Raw genomic sequence first — 20105 nt, forward strand, 5'->3', positions numbered from 1 at the left:
AACATTTTACAAAGGATTTCAAGTTAACCCACAGTGTCAAATCACCTATTTCTCTGCAGGCTGCTGACAAAAAGGACTTCATTTAATCCATATACATTTATTAAGGGCCACCTAAGCAAAATATACCATGCAAAGTCCCTTCTGTCAAGGACTTCCAAATTCTACTGGTAATACATGAACAAGCAAATAGATATGTATTTACAAGATAAATCAACACATGATAATTTGGGGAGGGAGAGAATACTAACACATGAGGGGAATCTGAGAAGGCTTCATGGAAGAAGCAGAAGCTGAACAGAATCTTGTAGGAAACTAAAAATTTTATGCGATAGAGGCAAGGGAAGCATTCATGCTGAATTCCATGTTTTGGTGTTTTGCATTATTGTCACATTTCAAAAGGCATATAGCAAAAACATAATAATAATAGCAAAAAATAAAAACTTTAACTTCTCTCAATATCAACCACCATCATATGGGAATTTCACTGTAGTTTCATAAATTACATACCACCCCTGATGTGGGAAATATGTCATTAATACTTCCAGTAGCTACCCATTCTACTGTTATGCGACCATATGTTCCTTTTAAACGTTCAACATTCAAGGTTATCAGATTATCCTGTTCCATTTCTTCTACTTTTTTATATAATGAATTCTGAAGATGAAGAGAAATAACAAACGTATTAGTCATTTGAAACTGTACAGCCATAATTGTGTTATTATTAAATATTATTACATTTTCACAAAATTATAAGTATTGGGTATAATAAGTAAAATGATCTTGTCTATAGTGAGACAAAGTGCCATTTTGGGAGAATTAGGAGACAATTCTAGTCCCTATCTTGCCATGGCCCTTGAGGAGATCACTAAAATTCTCTGAGGATTTTTTAGTTTCCTTTCTTATAAGGGCAATCAGGTGTACAATGAATGGAATTCTGGGCCTAGAATCATGAAGACTCAAGTTCAACTCTGGCCTCAGACACTCACTAGCTGTGTAAAGTCACTAAGTTTCTGTCTGCCTCATTTTCCTCAACTATATTATGGGGATTCTAATAGGATCTACTTCCCCATGATTGTTGGCAGTCAGTCAATAACCATTTATTAAGTACCTACTATATACCAGGAACTGGGTTAAGGACTGAGAATACAAGGAAAAGCAAAAAAAATTGTCCCTGTTCTCAAGAAGCTGATAATCTAATGGAGAAGACAACAAGCAAACACATATATACACATAAACTATATGCAAGAAAAATAGGATATAAAAGTTAAAAGAGGAAAGGTAACAAAATTAAGGGTATTGAGGAAGACTTCCTAATCAAAGACAACCTAATCAGTTTTAGCAAAAAATGGATTTTTTATGAAAACGACAAAATATTTGTAAAAGCACTGAATAAAGTGTCATCTTCACACACATTTAATACATGTTTATTTCTTTCCTTCTTTCCTAAGAAGAGTTTCAAATGAATAATGAATAATAGCCAAAATAATTCACATTCTAGTTCTATTAATTCCACTGATGGAACTTCCCATTCTCTTTTGTTTCTGTTATCTTGGAACCAAAATTAAAGAAGTCCTGCTGATTTTCCTTCTCTTCTCTGTCAATTTCAGTTCTTTTATATTTAGTTTATAAGACTTTAACTTCATTTTCCCTACCAATAGTCTCTCTCTTGCTAGCTTTCTCATTTTGCTTATGTTCACAATCATACTCTCTAGGCGCTTTCTCTAACTCCATTCCCATTTTCAACTCTGTATGCTCTTAATGCTCCTTGCTTGATACCTCTAATAACTCTCCTCAAATGCTTACACTTTTTCTCTTCAAAAAGACTGAATTCCCCAAAGACTTAGAACAATACAGAACACATAGTTTTTCAGGGTAAGCTCTCCTCATACTCTTCTAGTAGCATTATATTCCAACTCTATTTAAAATGCTAAATTCTTGAGAAAAGATCCCATTTAGCTATATTTTATACAACATTTTAACATCATGTTACAGATGTTAGATAGTAATAAAATCATGCCCAAAGCAATCAAACATTCCCTGAGAAACTGTCACTATTTCTAAAATGTGCACATCATTTATTCAGTAGGGACCACATGGCTCTTAGGAAGCCTTGCTTCCCTAACTCTGTGCATTCAATTAATGAGGTTAGTCAATAAGGATTTGATGCAACCAGAAAACACATGTGAAACTCTCATTAGTTACTTTCCTTAATCAAATGTGCTGCTGCCAGATTGCCCAGACTCCATGAGGCCTTCGTTAGCTAATTCCATTTAATAGACTTAAAACAAAGTCAGATACATTATCAAGAATTAGCTTGAGTCTCTTGAATACTTGGAAACAAGAAACTAACAAGAGTTTACTAAAAAGAGCCCAGCATACACTACTGACCAACAAAGTAATACACTTGGCTTCATATACAAAGATGGTAGAAATTCATAGTCAATAAAACATACTTTGAGGTTTGATTTTATTATTTTGTTTTTCCCACCAAAGCAGCCATAAGGTTCTGAGAGGAGAATGGGGTTGTTTTTTGTTCTTTTGTTGATTCTGTATCTCAGTAACTAATGGTGTTTTTCACAGTGCAAGACTACTAATAGGTGTTTGTTGAGTTGAAATTTATCTTTTCTTCTACATTATAGTCTCCTCATTATCAATGGATAGTATACATTTGCGAGAAAACTGTTGAGGTTTGGGTTGCCATCTGTAGCCACAGAACAGGATTTTTCTAACAATTAGCTTATTAGAAAGTTGACTACTATATGTGCCTTATTAGCATTCTATGCCAAAGGGTCCTAATGTGTAATCCCTGAACATACTACCTACAGAGGAAAATGGACTCACTAATGCAAATCCATGAAATGGCCTTATTTCTCAAAGGTCTTCTTGCCTATGATCAACCACTAACCTTAACTCAATTACCCCGAATGGATTTTTAGGTCTAAAAGTAGGAGATGAGCATCTAAAGTACTTGATAGAGGCAAATAAAGAACATCCCTGAAGTGGTCATGTTATTTAAATTCTCACTTCATGTTTTTACAAAGCCAGGACCAATTTTATATAATAATAATTTTGAGTAATGTGAATTCAAACACAAAGGAACTTAGCTGTTACTTTTCTGCTTTCATTCCATCCGCACAATTCACAGAACTACAAGGAAGCATAAAAATATTCCTGAATATGCGAAGTGGCTATAAAAATATAATAAATTATTCCAATTCCTAAAACCAGGATTTTTATATTAGTACCTGAGCAAATGCAATGATTCCAAAGGCATCATCATTAGATGGGATAATTATTTTCACATAATTATTAATACCAATCTCTGCTCCTCCTTTGGGATTTTTAAGTTGAACTTTGAAAGATTCTTCTTCCTCTGGTATTATGTCATCAAGAATATTGACTGCAATTATGGCTTCCCTGGTTCCAGGTGGGAATATCAATTCACCTGAACTGGCATGAGAAAAAAATATATAAATAAAAGCACAAAATAAAAATATATAAGGAACAAACTGGATAGATTGATTATAAACACCTCAAAACACTAATATCAATGATTGTAAAAAAAAAAGTGTTTCCTTAAAAATAAAAATGTTCAAATTGATAACGTTTTTGGCTAAATATAAAGATTGTAAGTAATGAATAATAACCTAACTGTAGCTATATCACTATAGTATCTCTTCATTCCTATGTATTTAAATTTTAAGTCATCAAAGAAATTTTGGTCTCAGACCTGTGATTTTGTATAAATGGCTCCAAATGAGGAAAAAATATAAACTAATGCAGAACAGTACATGCTTTACAAAAAATAATTCCAGAGATATATCTGATAGCACTAAGAGAGTACATTAAGTCACATAGTCAGAATGTGTCAGAGCCAGGACTTTGTTTTAATTATTTTTGTTGTCTGTCCTGTGCCATTCACCAAAAGGGTATTTATCAAAAATATAGAATGCAAAATATAAAGTGCATTAATATACTCAGTATGAAATGTGAAACCTACCTGGGAATAAAATCAGATTGATCTGAGATATAGGACAATTCGTAGATCTGTGAGTGATGGACTCCTGATAAAACAATGAAGTTTTTGCTTAAATTCAGTGACTTTACAGTAACAGAAGCTGCATCATTAGCAGAAGGTGCTCCCAAAACAAAAGAGAATTGATTCAATTCTGAACTCCAGCAATAGAGAGCAGATTCAACTTTGCCAACAAGTAGTATATGGACTGAAGAGAATAAAGAAAAGGAAAAAAAAAAAGAAATAAGCAATCTTTAAAAATACTATGGAACAATGACAATAACATGGCTACCTGTCCACTATCTATTTTAAGTATTTCCTAAATCACAGGTCTGTTTACATCATCCCCCAACTCAATAAATTCCATTAGCTTCCTAATACCTCCAGTATCAAATATAAATTCCTTTGTCTGGCATTCAAAGCCTTTCATAAACTCTCTCTTTCCCTTTCTTGCCTTCTTACACCCTATCACTGCATATATAAATCAAAAAGCACAGAAAGGAGATTAAAAAAGGCTAAAAATTGTCTCAGCCAAAAACACCTGATATCCTTAATAATCAGAAAGTCACAAAAGCCAAGGTCATGACTAACACAGAATATAAGCTCATCTGTAACACTGTTACCATTTTTCAAATATCCTGCTATAGACAATGCTGCTTCATTTTATCAAGAAGAAGGGCACAAAAAAAAGAGATAGGGGGAGATCTGGAGGAAATTATGAAAGTACTAGTGGCAAGATATGGACCTCCAATGATTCCTAGCAGGTCGTTAATATGTGCTGACTAACTTCAAGAAGATGATGATAAAAGAGGACTATAAAAGGAATGGAAGATGAATGTAACCAGGATTTTCATAGAAACTTGAGAAGCCTTGCATGAAATGGTGAAGAACTAGAAGAACAATTTATACAAATGATGGCACTTGTAAGGACAAAAAATCTCTGAAAGACTAAAAATATTTAATGACCAAATTGAGAAGTAATATAAGAGTTCTAGAGAACTGAAAATAAAGTATGCTACTCACATCTTGACAGAGGTGATGAACTCAGGGTGATGGATGATATATGTATTTTAGGGTTTTTTTCTCAACAATATTTTATTTTTCCAAATACATGTGATGACAGTTTTCAACATTTATTTTTGTAAGATTCTGTTTCAAATTTTTCTCCTTCCCTTCCTTATCTATTCATGCCCCAAGACAGCAAGCAATCTGATATAGGCTGAACATGTGCAATCCTTTTAAACATATTTCCATTCAAATTTTATATTGTGTAAGAAAAATTAGGCCAAAAGGGAAAAAACCACAAAAAAGCAAGAAAACTAACAAAAAAGTTGAAAATATTATGCTTTGATCCACATTTAATATCTATATTTCTTTCTTTAAATACAGATGGCATTTTCCATCCCAAGTGTATTGAAATGAGACATGTATTTTTTAATATGGCTTGTGAAGTTTCACTACCAGTACAAAACTGATATAGGACTTGGCCTTCCTGACTTCAAGACCAACAGTTCTCTATTCATTATACCATACTGCCTCTTATTTCCTCTTATTACCTTTCAAAAACCTTCAGCTCCTATTCAATTTCTTATTTAAATCTTCTGTACATAGTTCTGCCTTTCTTCCTTAAATTCCTATAGTATCCTTTGACTCTGCTATTCATTTATAATATTATCATTCACTTTACTTGCATTTATTATCTGCTCCAGCCCCTTTCGTCCCTCTACCCATTAAACAACTGCAAAATAAGATAAAACCTAATAACAAATTGTAGTAAAATAAATGATCACATTAGTGATAAACCAAAATGTAAATATCTCATTCTACATTTTAAGTTACTTCTATGGAAGGTAGTAGTAGGACAAATGGAATCATGGATTTCATGGATCAGATTTCCAAAATAATTCAAAATTCTTTTTTATTATATAGCTTTTGTTATTGTATAAATTATTCCCATTAGTCTAAAAAAGTCTTCAGTTTCCTCTGAAATTATCATTTCATTTGGCACAATAATGCTAATTACTTTCATGTGCCATTATTTAATTAACCATTCTCCAATTCATCAGTATCCTCCTACTTTTCAGGTTGGAATTACTATGAAAAGAGCATCCATAAAGAGCACCCATAAATAATTTTCTCCATATGGCTCTTTTCTTCTTCCTTTGATTTCTTTTGGGTAATGACCTATTAGTACCACTGGATCAAAGAATATATACAGTTTAATGTGACTTTGGGGCATAGTTCTAAATTGCTTTCCAGAATGAATGGACCACTTCTCATCAACATGCCTGGTCTGACCTTCATCTATAATAATTGTCATTTTTTTCTTTTGGTATTTTGCCAATATAATGGGTGTGAGGCTGAACCTCAAAATTGCTTTAATTTTTATTTCTCTAATTATTAATTACTTGAAGCATTTCTTTCATATAATTATTGATAGGCTGAATTTCTTTGGAAACAACTTGTTCATATTCTTTGTCTATCAATTGGTGAATTAAATTTTAAAATTTGAATCAGTTTCTTATAAATCTTTTAAATGAAACTTGTATCAGAAAAACTTGCTGCAAAGCTATTTTCCAGTTACCCTGTTTCCATTCTAATTTTAATTATATCAGTTTTGTGTAAATAGTAATCTTATATAATTATAACAATCTATTTTATCTTCCGTGATCCTCTCCCTTGTTTGGTCATAAATTCTTCTTTTATCCAGAGATTTAAAAGATAATTTCTTCCTTACTACTTACTCTAATTATTACTATATTCCATTTCTATTGTATTTTAAATATATGTAGATATAGATATAGATATAGATATAGATATAGATATAGATATATCTAAACACACACACACACACACACACACACACACACACACGTTTTGTCTCTCAGAACATACACTAGTCACATGTAAACAGGGACCTCTTTGCAGTTCTGGCTGCTAGAATGGTGACTTATATAGAAGAAATGTAATGTCTGCTGCCCTATTGACATAGAACATATCTGAAGCCATATTAAAAGATGAAATTAGCCAGTTCCTAATTTGTGAGAAATAAAGAAGAAAATAAATGATATATTTCTTTGGAAGCCTCACAATAAAGAATAAACTGCTTTATGAGAACCTAAAATCATTAGGTTGTAAGTAAACATATTTTTTTCTAATTCTATACTCAGCAGAGATTAGAAATAGCAATTCTCTATTTCCATTATAATTTCACATTACATAAAAGCCAATTACTGTCATGCCTCAGTTTCTCAAAGCTAAGGACATGAAAGACAGCTTTAATTTTGAAGTTAGAGAGTTTATTGCCTAGTCCTGCTACTTAAAGTCCATGTGATCTTAGGGCCCCTAGGTCTTAATTTCTTCATTTCTACAATGAGAGGAATGAATTAGATGACCTTAAAGATTCCTTCCAGAGTTACATCTATGTTACAACTCTAAATTTTCCTTTTAACAGCTCTTTCTATTTGTTTAATTAATTTGTTGCATTTCAAGCTGAAACTAGAGAAAATCATGAAAAGATCAAAACCTAAACTTAATATTTCATTAAGTGTAAGGATTCTCCAATCCTAGGAAAGACAGAAATAGTTCTTAATCAAAAACCCCAATTCAAGTCCATGTCAGTTGCTTTGTAGTCTATAAAATCTAATTTGGATATCATTATTCCCATAATTCTATGCCTACAGAAATGAATCAAAACTTATTATAACTAAAACTAAATTAATTTTATTATTACTGTTATCTGAAAGTACTGGCTGCAATTAGAATAAGTTTCCAAACATTAATCCATACCTATCCCTGAGGTAGGTGTGAAGGAGTGGATCCTGTTTATAGCACCAAAATCTAAGGACTGAAAATATCTTAAAGAAGACTGCCCTGTCTCCCAGATGAAAATGTCAGTTGAACTCTTGTCTCCTATAAGAAAAGAAGAAAAATAAAGTCTAAAGGCAAAAATTAGAAGAAAAAAACAAAAACAATTACACAAGAAAACATATAATGAAAGAATATTAAATTTAATAAAGAGAACATAACTAAAGTAGAAATAGGTCATCTTTTTTATACTATAACAAAATGTATATATATATATATATATATATATATATATATATATATATATATATATATATATAGTTAGCCACTTAAAATTAGTAAATGGTAAACAAGAAAACTGAGGTAAAACAATGTTTGACTATATTAAAGAAACAGTTCATTTTCCCTCTAAAAGTAGAGTGATGCAACCCTGAAGTCAGGAGGACCTGAGTTCAAATCTAGCCTCAGACACTTAACACTTCCTAACTGTGTGGACCCTGAACAAGTCTCTCAACCCCAATTGCCTCAGCAAAAAAAAAAACAAAAAAAAAAAAAAAACGTGTGTGTGCGGAAAGAGAAGAGAGGAGAGTACGCGAGAGAGAGAAGGAGAGAGAGAGAGCGAGAGAGAGAGGACGAGAGAGAGAATTGTTTTTAAAAAGCATCTGTTCAAATTCAGAGAAAAATTTCAAAAAGCAATTTTACTACCCGAACTCCCTAGACATTCCTGCATCACTGACACCCACTGACTACAGGTGAGCTTCCAAAGTTAAGATGTATCAGAAGTGGCTTAGGGTTACATGTCTAAGATTTTGTTGTGGTAGATTTTGTATTATCACTATAAATCTTCCAAGGTCAAGTTTATTTTCAATTCTATCCTGAAGAAACTAGAGGCTCAAAAGATCACCATAGATAAAAAAAAATTTTAATGTGTTTTTATTTCTTTTCTTACTTCACACTATGACAGAGCTTAAGTCACATGGTTCTATATTTTCATCTCTCTCTATGATATCATATGTCAGCCGTCTATCTCAAAGAAATATTTTATGGATTAACTAAAAAATTATTGTCAAGCAATTTTCTCATATAAAGTACCATATAAATACTAGATGACTTCAATAATAGCTACATGGGCAAGTGTTGTATTTTATTACCTAGATATATTCCTTTGGCAAAAATTAAGTAGATGTCATCCCCTGAAGTCAAAGCCTCCACATGCACTGTCCCAATGATAGGCACTTCTTGAAAGTGACTAAATTCATTGTCTGACCATCTGAATAAAAGGGAATTTAGTCCAGGGTCAGATGGAGCAACAGCTAGGAACATGGACCCTCCCCTGGAAAACAAGGTCATGCTCAGCACTCCATGAACAGGAAGTTTTTGATGCAGCATGAAGTTTCCACTAACCCATCTGAAGACCTGTAGGAGATTCAAAAACAAAGTCATCTTATACCAGGACCTTAGAGCTTTCAACAACCTAATAAATCACACAAATTCTCTGAGGGCTCCTTTTATTTCATATGAAGTTCAAAAATAATTTCATAAGCCAAACTTTTTTTTTCAAAAATGAGAGGAAATCAACTTCTTAGGCAGAAAGATAAACGAGCCTCAGATGGGTACTGATGCCAAACTGCCTTCTTTTCCTGTTTGCTTAGTGGGCTATTTGGAACTGAATCAATTCCTAAAAACATTAGACCTACAAAATCTTAGTGTTCACAGAAACCTAATTATTATGTGAATTTATAAAAAAAAGTTTTAAGATGTGAATTAAAGCATTGAAAAAAAATCTCACTATGACTCACTTGTAATATAATATTATAGCCTATCATAGGAAAGAGTTCTCTCTGAGAAGGAGTCATCCAGGCTCTAATCTAATCTCAATAACAGCAGTACATATAGGCTTCAGGGGAAGGAAGGCTGCCAGTGCTTGACGTAAGCATAAATAGTGACCCAGACTATTTAATTTCCTAGGCATTCAACCCAGCCATTTTTGGGGAAAACTAAATAAATTAATTTTATAAAAGAAAATGAATATTTAATCGACCTGTAATAAATCAAAAAAAGTTCCATTTTCTTATTTGCCAGTTAAGTGTGGCTTTATTTAAATCCTGAAATCTAAGCTATGGTACTAAAAAGAAACCTAGATTTTTTTTCAAACATAGAAAAATATCAAACCTGAGTCAATTCAGAATCATCCTTCTTCTGACTTGCAACAATCAAAAAATGTTGATTGGTTAAAGTGAAATGTTTTACTTGACTACTTTCTGGAACTACAATCGTCTGTTCCTATAAAGGAAGAATAACAATACAATTAAAATTAAGAAAAAGAGAACTGAGTTATGAAAAGCATAGTCACTATTAGCCAATTTTTCTTGTAACACAATTTAGAGAATTGTGAGTTCTAAGTTTACATTGGTTTCTTATAGATATTTGAAGGAAGACATGAAAAGTATTATCCTGAATTATAAACCTATGATTCTGTGGTCCTTACTAAAGAAACATATGACAAATTACTTAGAGAGACCCATTTCTAAGGGAGGAATTAGAAGGCGGGAAGGTGGATGATGGATGAGAGAATTCCCATGAATTCTAAATCCCATGAGTTCTAATGAACTCTCCCAATCATCTCAATGACTTCATAGAACTTGAGCCTTTGTCTAGGATCTGGTAAGCTCAATCCCTGAAGAATGTGGGCTTGCAGAAGAATGTGGGCTTGCAAAAGAATGTGTTCTGATAAATAGAAATATGGATAGAATGATTTTACACATGTAAATATATATATATGTGTGTGTGTGTGCACACACATATAGGTACATATATAATACATTCACAGATATTTGTCTCTAAGGTTAGCTATTTCTAGGACAAGCAGGAAAAAAAGGGGGGGAAAGAAAGTTACATGATAACTTTGTTATATATTTAAAAAGAATAGCAAATTGTGCATAATGAATTTTCAGTTTTATACATAATCACCTTCTTCTATTCTATTATGCTATAAAATATTTATTTCATTTCTTAACCAAAATAATTTTTTTTAAAAAAGAAAGAAAATATCTTCATAATGTTCACCAAGGCCTACTGTCTTTATTAAAATGACTCAGGAGGTTGGACTTTTATCAAAAGACCCACCCCTTTAAAACAGTTTGTAGAAGTTCAACATTCACACTACCCAGATCTTTTTTCTCTTTTTTTCTCCTACCTTTTTCCTAAACTAGATTAGAATAGAAAAGGTCTATGTATTAGATAGGGGATTTCAATTTCTTGGGAAATATGATTACCAAATCAAGTCTTTTAGCCAGAAAAAATATAATTTCCTGAGCAACTGAGCAACTCAAGCACAAGAATAAAGCCAACTTTAAGAGTTTGAAGACTTAGCCTTTAAAAGAGAATGAGAGTTAGCTCTTGCATCTAGAAGAGCCAGAAAGGTTAAAGCCTTATCATGAGGGGGCGAGAAGTTGGAAGCTTGTCAACCTAACTATTCCAATGAGTAAAAAACTATCTTGAAGGAGAAGAAAATTGATGTCTAAGAGTTACAAAGGATGTTTCCCCTCAGCAGGAGTCTGAGATGTCAAAATAGTACCACAAGACCATAACGAGTCTCAGAGAAAATGGGGGAGGGGCTCATTAGAATATCAGGTTGCTCAGCAACCCCAAAATCTGTTTACATCCTGAGAGGCAACTACAGGGAAAACTAAGAATTTTGGAGAAACTGTATAGGACCTACTAGGAAATCTAAGGATCCACCAAAAGAATAAAAATAAAAATAAAAATCAATGTATTACTTCCATGGCAAGGCTAAATTCAGTTCCTTCTAAAGGGAATAATTCTGAATGTTCTATTTTACACCTATTTATAGACTATTGTGAGTCCTCTAAATAACTTTTGTGTTTCAATATCCACCTGTGGACTCCTATGCAGTTTCTGAATCTTCTGGGGGTGAAATCAAGGCTGTCTTCTCTAACCATATGCCCGTTGAATACTTGCAAAGGAACTAGAGAAGTCTAGCCCTTGTGACACCCAGAATCTTAGTGAGTCTTGGGTGCTAAATTACCACTCTATAAGAGGCAGTTTCTTTCCAACTGAAGTTAGAACATATATGGTATGATACTTAAACAAAACTATAAAAATATGGTCTCTTAAGAAATGTTATATGCAAAATATTAAATTTTTTACCAGGAATAATTTGAATTCAGATGTGATGGTATATATGCTATTCTTAGAAGGTTTCTCTCCATCTTTTTCTCCATGAGTAATCACAACATAGGGAGAACCATTGATATAAAATGTCTCACAGCTTTTAGGGTTTTGTATATTAATATCCTAAGAAATAAACAATAAGAAAAATAGTGAGAAATAGATAAATACAGATAGCTAATTTATCTAAAACGAAAAGAATCAACATTTACCTCAATTAGAATGAAAATTCCTTGCCATCGGTAGAGAGAAGAAAATTGTTGGGAGGATATTCTTAACATTATACCATATACTGATTCTCCTAATTTAAAGAAACACCAGCCAGAGGCTGGATCAAAACTTTGAAAGACAGATAGTACACTGTTCATCCCCCCTGAAACAGAGGAAAAAAAATATTTACATTAAAAAAAAACTTTTTACATTTTAAAATATTCTCTAACTTTTGGATTTGGAAATCAATGAACGGCTGTATTTCTGAGATTATTATTAGTTCAGTTGTAAATTTTGCTCAGGCAAAATTTTTTTAAATTAAAAGTATTCCTAGCAATTAATTTCAAATTTTAACATTTAAACTTTAAAACTTTAAAAAAGTTGCCCTTTTAAGTAAATTATTTGCCAGGGATTTCTAAACAAAAAAGCCATGAAACACAAGTTTAAATAGTAAAATCTTGTATACTAATAACCATATATGAGTTGCATATGAAAAACTGATGAAAATATGCTAAATACTCTAAAATTGGCATCATCCAATTGTACACATAAGTAAGAAAAAAGCTTTTAAATTATATGTATCACCTCAATCAGGAAGTGTCAAACCTAAGAAAGTTATAGATCAATTTCTCTAATGTATATTGATACAAAAATTTTAAATTAAATATTAACAAAGAGATTATAACTATCACTAGAAGAATAAACTACAATTAAGTGGTATTTAGTCCAAGAAAGTAAGGCTGGTTTAATGTTAAGAAAATATTAACAAAATTGTGTATAATAATAATAAAACTAACAGAAATATAAGATTATCTCAAAAAATTTTGATGAAATATAACATTTATTTCTCCTAAAACCATTGTAAATAATAGAAACAAATGGAGTTTCCTTTAAATGATGAGTAGAATCTAAATAAAAGAAGCATCACATCAAAAAATTAAATAAATAAATAATGTGTATCAGTATGGCATATGTGGAATTAATAAAAATAATCAACTGGTCTACATGTATGTATTATGCTTCTCTGCCATGGTGTATGAATTTGAATTTTATAATATAAATGCCTTTATATACATATATGCATACTGTATGTGTGTATATTTAGTCATTTCATTTTTGTCAGATGAAGTACCCTGAATGTAGTAAACAGTTAAAAATTTGCTGAATTAAAAAAGAAGAAAATAAAAGAAAAAATTAATGAATAAAGACCTCTTAAAAAGGTGCATACCACTATGCAGCATGTCTCAATTATTACCTCAGGAAATAAAGACTATATTGTTCAACACTTAATAGCTCAATACTGTCACGTATTAAAGACTATATTGTTCAACACTTAATAGCTCAATACTGTCACATATTACATATATATATATATATATATATATATATATATATATATATATATATATATATATACACACACACACACACACACACACACACACAAGGCTTTAACTGGCTCTCCTGTCAGAGTTTTCAACTAAAACCCTGCTATATCCAAAAAAATTGGCAGTATAAAAGAGAAAATTATATATTGAATGTCAGTTAAAATTTTTCACATATTTTAATTATTATATTTATTTAGCAATTAAAATAAATGTCCATCAGATTGACTTCTTTTCTGAAACAGAGTAAAAAGAAGTTGGAAATTTTCACATTAATGGCTCTCCACCTTTGCAGATGCCCATAGAAAAGATACTATCATATCAATTAGGAGATAGTAAAAAATAGACAATATAAATGTTGAAGCTAAACTTGATTTGTAGATCAATTACTATGCTGACACTATGCCTACTTAATAAAGTAACCACACTCTTAAAAACATTTAACACTTTCCCTTTTTAAAAAAAATTACTTTGTGAAGTTCTCATCTTCACACAAAAAAGATATTTTGAAAGTTTGCCATTTTTTTCATAAAACACTTAATAGTTTTACATAGTCAGACAAGATGACAATATATCTGTGATTAAAGAATAGAGCTAATTCTTAAACTTAAACATCTTCAGATAAAATAGAACTATACCTTACATTGGTATTTAGTGTATAAATACCAATGTAATAAATACATTGGTATTTAGTAATAAATACCAATTTAGTAATAAATTGGTATTTATAAATAATAATATATAAGATAATATATAATATAATATATATATTATATAATAATATATATATATTATTATATAATATATATATTATATATAATATAATATATTATATATAATATATATTATATTATGTATATAATATATAAAATATATAATAATATAAAATAATATATAAAATAATAAAGTAATAAATAAACAATTTAGTAATAAATACCAATGTAATAAATACATTGGTATTTAGTGTATAAATTAAAAATAAAAAAAATAAAATAGTGTAATTAGTGTATAAAATCAGTAAGGTGTACCCCATATACAATCAATATTACCCTTAAAAAATCTCTTAAAAACTACCCAGAATACAGTATAGCATCCTTAAGCAATTACAGTATAAAGGTTTGTTTGGGGACATTAAATCCTTGTTTTAGAAACAACTGAATACAAATTTTATTTTTAAAACACATAGAAAAGGGAAAAAAAACAGGCCTGATACCAGTACTACTATTCATAAAGGAAAAAATTAAAAGAGGGTAAAACTTGGCCTGAAAGATTGTTAATTAGAAGGAAACATTCTTCTGAAAGGGATTCACCCAGAAGTGTTAATTATTTTACACACAATCTTCCTGCTTCACCTAGAGATAACTAAAGGCACAAGAAATACAAAAGGAATATAGCAGGGGATTTGTAGCTGACTAGGAAGGACTGGAACATTTTTCCTCTTATTAACTTTCCCAGATCACACAGAATGAATAGAGTTGTGGCTTGATGAAAAGGAGATTTCTAGAATCATCCTTCATATGAAAATACTAACACTTAAAAAACAGGAGACTCAGGTCCTATTTCCTATTCAACCAGGGCAAATGTTCATAAAATGGACCAATAATCCTCTCTGTCTCTATGTTTTTCCCTTCCTTAACTCTTCTGCCCTCCCTCTTTCTTTATATTTCTGCTTTTGTCTCTTTCAGTCTCTGCCCTCATTTTCCTTACCTCCATGTATGTATAATTGAATTCTCAAAAACTAAGTGTTGGTGAAGAATGCTTTCTAAAATAAAATGAGTCCTGGAAACCCAATAGAATATGAAAAGTAATGGAAGAACTCTAAAGGAGAAATTAAATAACAAATTAAACCTTCCAAGCTACCTTATTAATTCCTTTTTCTCATCTTTCAACAAAACGACTAACAAAGTAAAAAGAAATTAATAGTTATTTGAGATCTTTGAGGTTTTGTTTTCATAAGAAACTGAACTTACTCATGCCAAAGGCAGTTTCAGACACAGTCTCCCATTCCACACTCACAGTTAAATTAAGTCCATTACTTCGGGACACACTTAAGTAAACAGTCCTGTTGGTTTCTTCAACAGTGATAGTTGTGGCTCTAAAAGTAACAAGTAAGATTTAAAAAGTGAAAAAAAAAAGTCTCATTTTCATATTCAACTGATATTCAGCAATTCTTTCATGAGCATAAAATAAATAATGAAGCATAATTGATGGTAAGCAAATTTTCTTTTCGTTATAGAATACATAATGCTAAGATGTTTTGTGACATTATAAGACTGAAAATAAATCATTGAATACATTTGTCTAAAACAAAGAAAGTATATATTATTTGTGTACTATGTCTTTCAACAATTACCACACTGTCCTGCAGAAAGAAGATGCTTGATAATGTTTATGCAAGTAGTGGACCTGAATTCTGTAAAATAATAATATGCAAGTTGAAAAATGTTAAAGACTAGTCTGAGTCAATGGATATGGTATAAAGAATCCTGAACCTGAAATCAAGAAACTAGACTTAAGTCTGAGTTTGTCACTGTCCAGCTATAGAACTTTGGCAATAACAAAGACTCAGTTTTCTCATGGAGATAATGTCTGTCTTATATACATAACCACATTGTAGGAGGATGCATAATGGGATAGTTAGGTTGCCTGGGAAACAGTGAGGTGAGTTCAAATCCCATCTCTTCTATATGATGGCTGCATAACCCTTTTGGCACAGAAAATTTCAGGGCTACCGACAACTTTCTAGGATTAAAAGCTATGTACAAAGCAACAGCTTGCATTGAGAGAGTTTCCTTAATTCTGGAGTTCCTTATGCCAATGAAATCACAGATTCAGCTTCTATGCCCATCCTTACAGTAAGAATTAAATAAGATAATGCTTGAGAAAACACTTTGTAAACTGCTAAATGCTATGTAAATATAAAATGTTATGAATGAAACAGTTTATTTTCAAGAAATTAAATGCAAAAAAACTCAGCAACTAATGGAAATGCTGAAAATATATTCAAGTTGAATAAATAGCTAAATTACTCACATTTAGCTGATTAGTTGCTTCAATCGTTTATTATATTTTCGCATTATTGTAAAATACTAGCAATGTCATATTTTCAGTGGAAACATAAGAGTTATACTAATACTGCTAATATTGAACGTCTTCAGGTTACTAATATTCTGTGCCCACAGAGAAATTGACATTCTGCATTTTCTTCATACTTTCTAGTGAATATCAGAAGCTATAATCTTCATATTAATAAATTATACCTATTTTCAACTGCCCAAATACTGAAGAGACCCAGTGGAGCTTGGTTCTGCAAAACAGTTATGAGAGTTTGAATAGGTGTCCCTAGTCTCGCTCCTCCAGTTGGGTTGAACAAAGTACAAACAAAATGTTCATCCATCTCTGGTTCTGCATCTAATATGGCAGAAATGTGGAGTGTCTGAAAATAAATTAGGAAGATGAAGTCATTAATATACAGCTCCAACACAGCACACATAGAGACAAACTATAAATTTTTGACAACAAAATAATCCAGTCCATGGAGTGTCTTATTATTTTTTCAGACTCTCATAATGTGGTAGCGTATTTATGTAGCTTATATTGTCAGAATTCCTCAGTTCTTCCATGTATGTAAGTGACAACTAACATATCCAGCTTTTTCTTGTTCTTAAAAGATCAGGTCAAAGTCCAAAATTGCAATTATCTCTTTATTACAGTTGTCACAATTTGAGTTGTAATTTAGAGCACTTCATGAAGCCAACTCTATTACAATTTTATTCTTGAATACACCTCATCATCATATCTAAATTTCAAATGGTTACACTGGATTTTCAAAATGGAGATCAGAAGAACAAAAGTTCTGAAACATGCTACCTATTATATATCTGGCCACTTGATGATGAATTATTTGACCATGATAACTCATGAAACAAAGACATAGATAAAGTAGCCGTATGTGGCTTTCTTTGTATTTCTGAAATAACAGTGACAGATCAGTGGGAAAATAGAGCAGAGAATTACTAAAAATACATAGGTTCTCCTTAGGGAAGAAAACAAAGTTGATGATAGAGTTATTTTCATCAGGTACCCAAAAGTAACAAGAAGCAACAGGGTGGGAAACTCTTCTTCATTTTATCTTACATACAGTGCCCAAGATGAGCACAAGAAAAAGATGATCATGAATATAATGGCAGTTTATATGCTGACACTTGTTACAAAAGGTGAAGTAGAGAAATTTACCTCAACAATATCCTCAAAATCAAGTCAGTATATACAGTCACTTGGTAACTTCCCAGCCATAGTGAGATTGAAAAGAATGGTGGAAAATAAAGGGGAAATGTTCAGAATAAAAAAACAAAACAAAGGAGACCAGATTCTTATACCAGAGCGGCAGCTTTATGGTACAGAAAGATCTTACTTCAAATGCCACTTCAGAACATGTGACCCTGAACAAGTCATTTAACTGAGGCAGATCTGCCAAAATTTCCTCATCTGCAAAATGGTAATAATAAATGGCATCTATACTCCAAGGTTATTGTGAGAATTGACAGAGATGACTGTGAAGGGCTTAGCATAGTTCTTAGTACAAAATCAGTGCTGTATTTATAAAGTGCTTTGTAAAATCTTAATGTACTATACATGTTGATTATTATTATTTAGTGCTTTCTATTGAGAATACTTTCTAAAGGAAGAGTTGAAAGGTAGAATATATGGCATAGTATCATATATGTGCACCTGTGAATAAGTTATAGTACAATTTCAGTGAGAAAACATCACAAATATATTTCATTCAAATTCTTCCCATTATTCTCCAAGCAGCTACTATTGTATACAAACAAGATATTGACTCTGACAAATATTCTGAGACAAGCAATATTTCATCTAACTAGAATCTTGCCAAAGATGCATGGAAAAGTAAAGCATCGTGGTAGGGATAGGCAGTTTGTTTTCATAATGATATGATATATAAAATAATGCTTCTAAAAACAGTTCTTGAAAATATAGAATGTTTAGGTACAGTAGCACAAGTCTCTAAAACAAAAACATGACCTACTATATTATTTAATTCTCTCACTGGATAATTTATATTTAAAAGTGGGTGGAACCAGGAAAATATTGTAACAGATATAATAAATATGGTTTATTTATTTAAATGTTGACAATTTATAACCCATCTTATTTCCAAAAAGACTTTAGGCACTTAATAAAAATGGTATTTTATGCTTTACGATCTGCAAGTATCCTACCTTAAATCGAACTCCTTCTTCCAAAACAACAAATCCTTTTGACGGGGTCAGATCCTCAGATAGTTTTGAAGAATTAACTTCATTTACAATAAATTGAACAGTCACTGTTCCGAACAATCCTTGGGCAGGTTCTCGAACAATGTATAATACTGCAACACTTTCCTGGATATAGAGGGCTGTTGGTTCTCTTAGGAAAAAATGTTCACTATTGTTAAATGATAGAACTCCAGGGCCATCATCATTGGCAAGTATAGTAATTAAAGCTGTCAAAATAAAAACAAAACAAACAAACAAACAAACAAAAAATACGAAATCAATATACGGTAGGCTATAATGGCTGAGCACTTAGAAGCCATTCAGTGCATACTTGTTCAATTGAAATGAATATTTCTTTTTTAAAGAAGTAGAGAAGAGAAAAAAAGGAAAGAGAAAGGAACAAAAAGGAAAGGAGAGAAGAAATAGAACAGAATGAATAAATGAAAAAGTATTAAGTACTTACCATGTACAAATATGTGGGCTAAACACTGGGAATAAAAAATTCAAAAAGACAGAAAGGTCTAGTGTTCCTTAGAGTGCAAAGCAAATTATAATGTATCTTCTTTAGAGTCATTTTTTCTCTTAAAATTGTTATTTCTGATTACGAGTTATTTGATAGTTGTAAGGATTTAGAATCACAGAGAGGGGGGAAAGGGGGAAGGGGGGAGATGGGAGAAGGAAAACAGTGGAGGGAAGCAAAAAAGCAGGGGGGAGATAAAGGAGAAAAGCATGCAATAAACAATCTAGTATAAACACTATGAAGACTATTTAAAGGGAGGACCTGAAAAGAATTCTTGGGAAATCTTCATATGTATGTCAGACTATCACCTACATGGTCCTACATAGGGGCCTAGAAGACCATATACCTTAGCCTAGTATCCCAGGTCAAAAGCAGAAATAACCTAATCTAACCTCCTTGTCTTATAGATGGAAGGCATGATCATCATGTGGTTGCCTTACGCTACAGAGTTTGAACACAGACAGATCCCAAGTCCAGTGATCATTTCCATAGGCTGTCAGACTTATGCTTCTGCCTTCATTTGATAAATTATGATAGAAAACGACAAAGACACTCTCTACAGAGAATAAAAATATCATAATCCAGGGCAAGTAGGTGGCACAGTGGATAAAGCAGCAGCCTTGAAGTCAGGAGTACCTGCGTTCAAATTTGGTCTCAGATACTTAACACTTCCTAGCTGTGTGACCTTGGGTAATTGC

The 20105-nt window shown here is 31.7% G+C and overlaps 1 protein-coding gene across 2 annotated transcripts in view; it reads right to left on the reverse strand.

The window, feature by feature from the left end:
• Positions 1–20105, reverse strand: part of ADGRV1 (adhesion G protein-coupled receptor V1) — a 710827-nt gene that overhangs the window by 497525 nt on the left and 193197 nt on the right. For both annotated transcript variants that reach the window (XM_074282108.1, XM_074282109.1), the window contains 11 exons: positions 18852–19114; positions 16869–17044; positions 15579–15703; positions 12226–12386; positions 11993–12139; positions 9995–10105; positions 8974–9238; positions 7805–7927; positions 4001–4223; positions 3246–3450; positions 508–654 (listed from right to left, as the gene is read on the reverse strand). In XM_074282108.1, coding sequence (XP_074138209.1) covers positions 508–654; positions 3246–3450; positions 4001–4223; positions 7805–7927; positions 8974–9238; positions 9995–10105; positions 11993–12139; positions 12226–12386; positions 15579–15703; positions 16869–17044; positions 18852–19114 — 1946 coding nt within the window. The remainder of the gene's footprint in view (positions 1–507; positions 655–3245; positions 3451–4000; positions 4224–7804; positions 7928–8973; positions 9239–9994; positions 10106–11992; positions 12140–12225; positions 12387–15578; positions 15704–16868; positions 17045–18851; positions 19115–20105) is intronic.

Source organism: Sminthopsis crassicaudata, chromosome 1, assembly GCF_048593235.1.
Source record: "Sminthopsis crassicaudata isolate SCR6 chromosome 1, ASM4859323v1, whole genome shotgun sequence".
Lineage (NCBI taxonomy): Eukaryota > Metazoa > Chordata > Mammalia > Dasyuromorphia > Dasyuridae > Sminthopsis > Sminthopsis crassicaudata.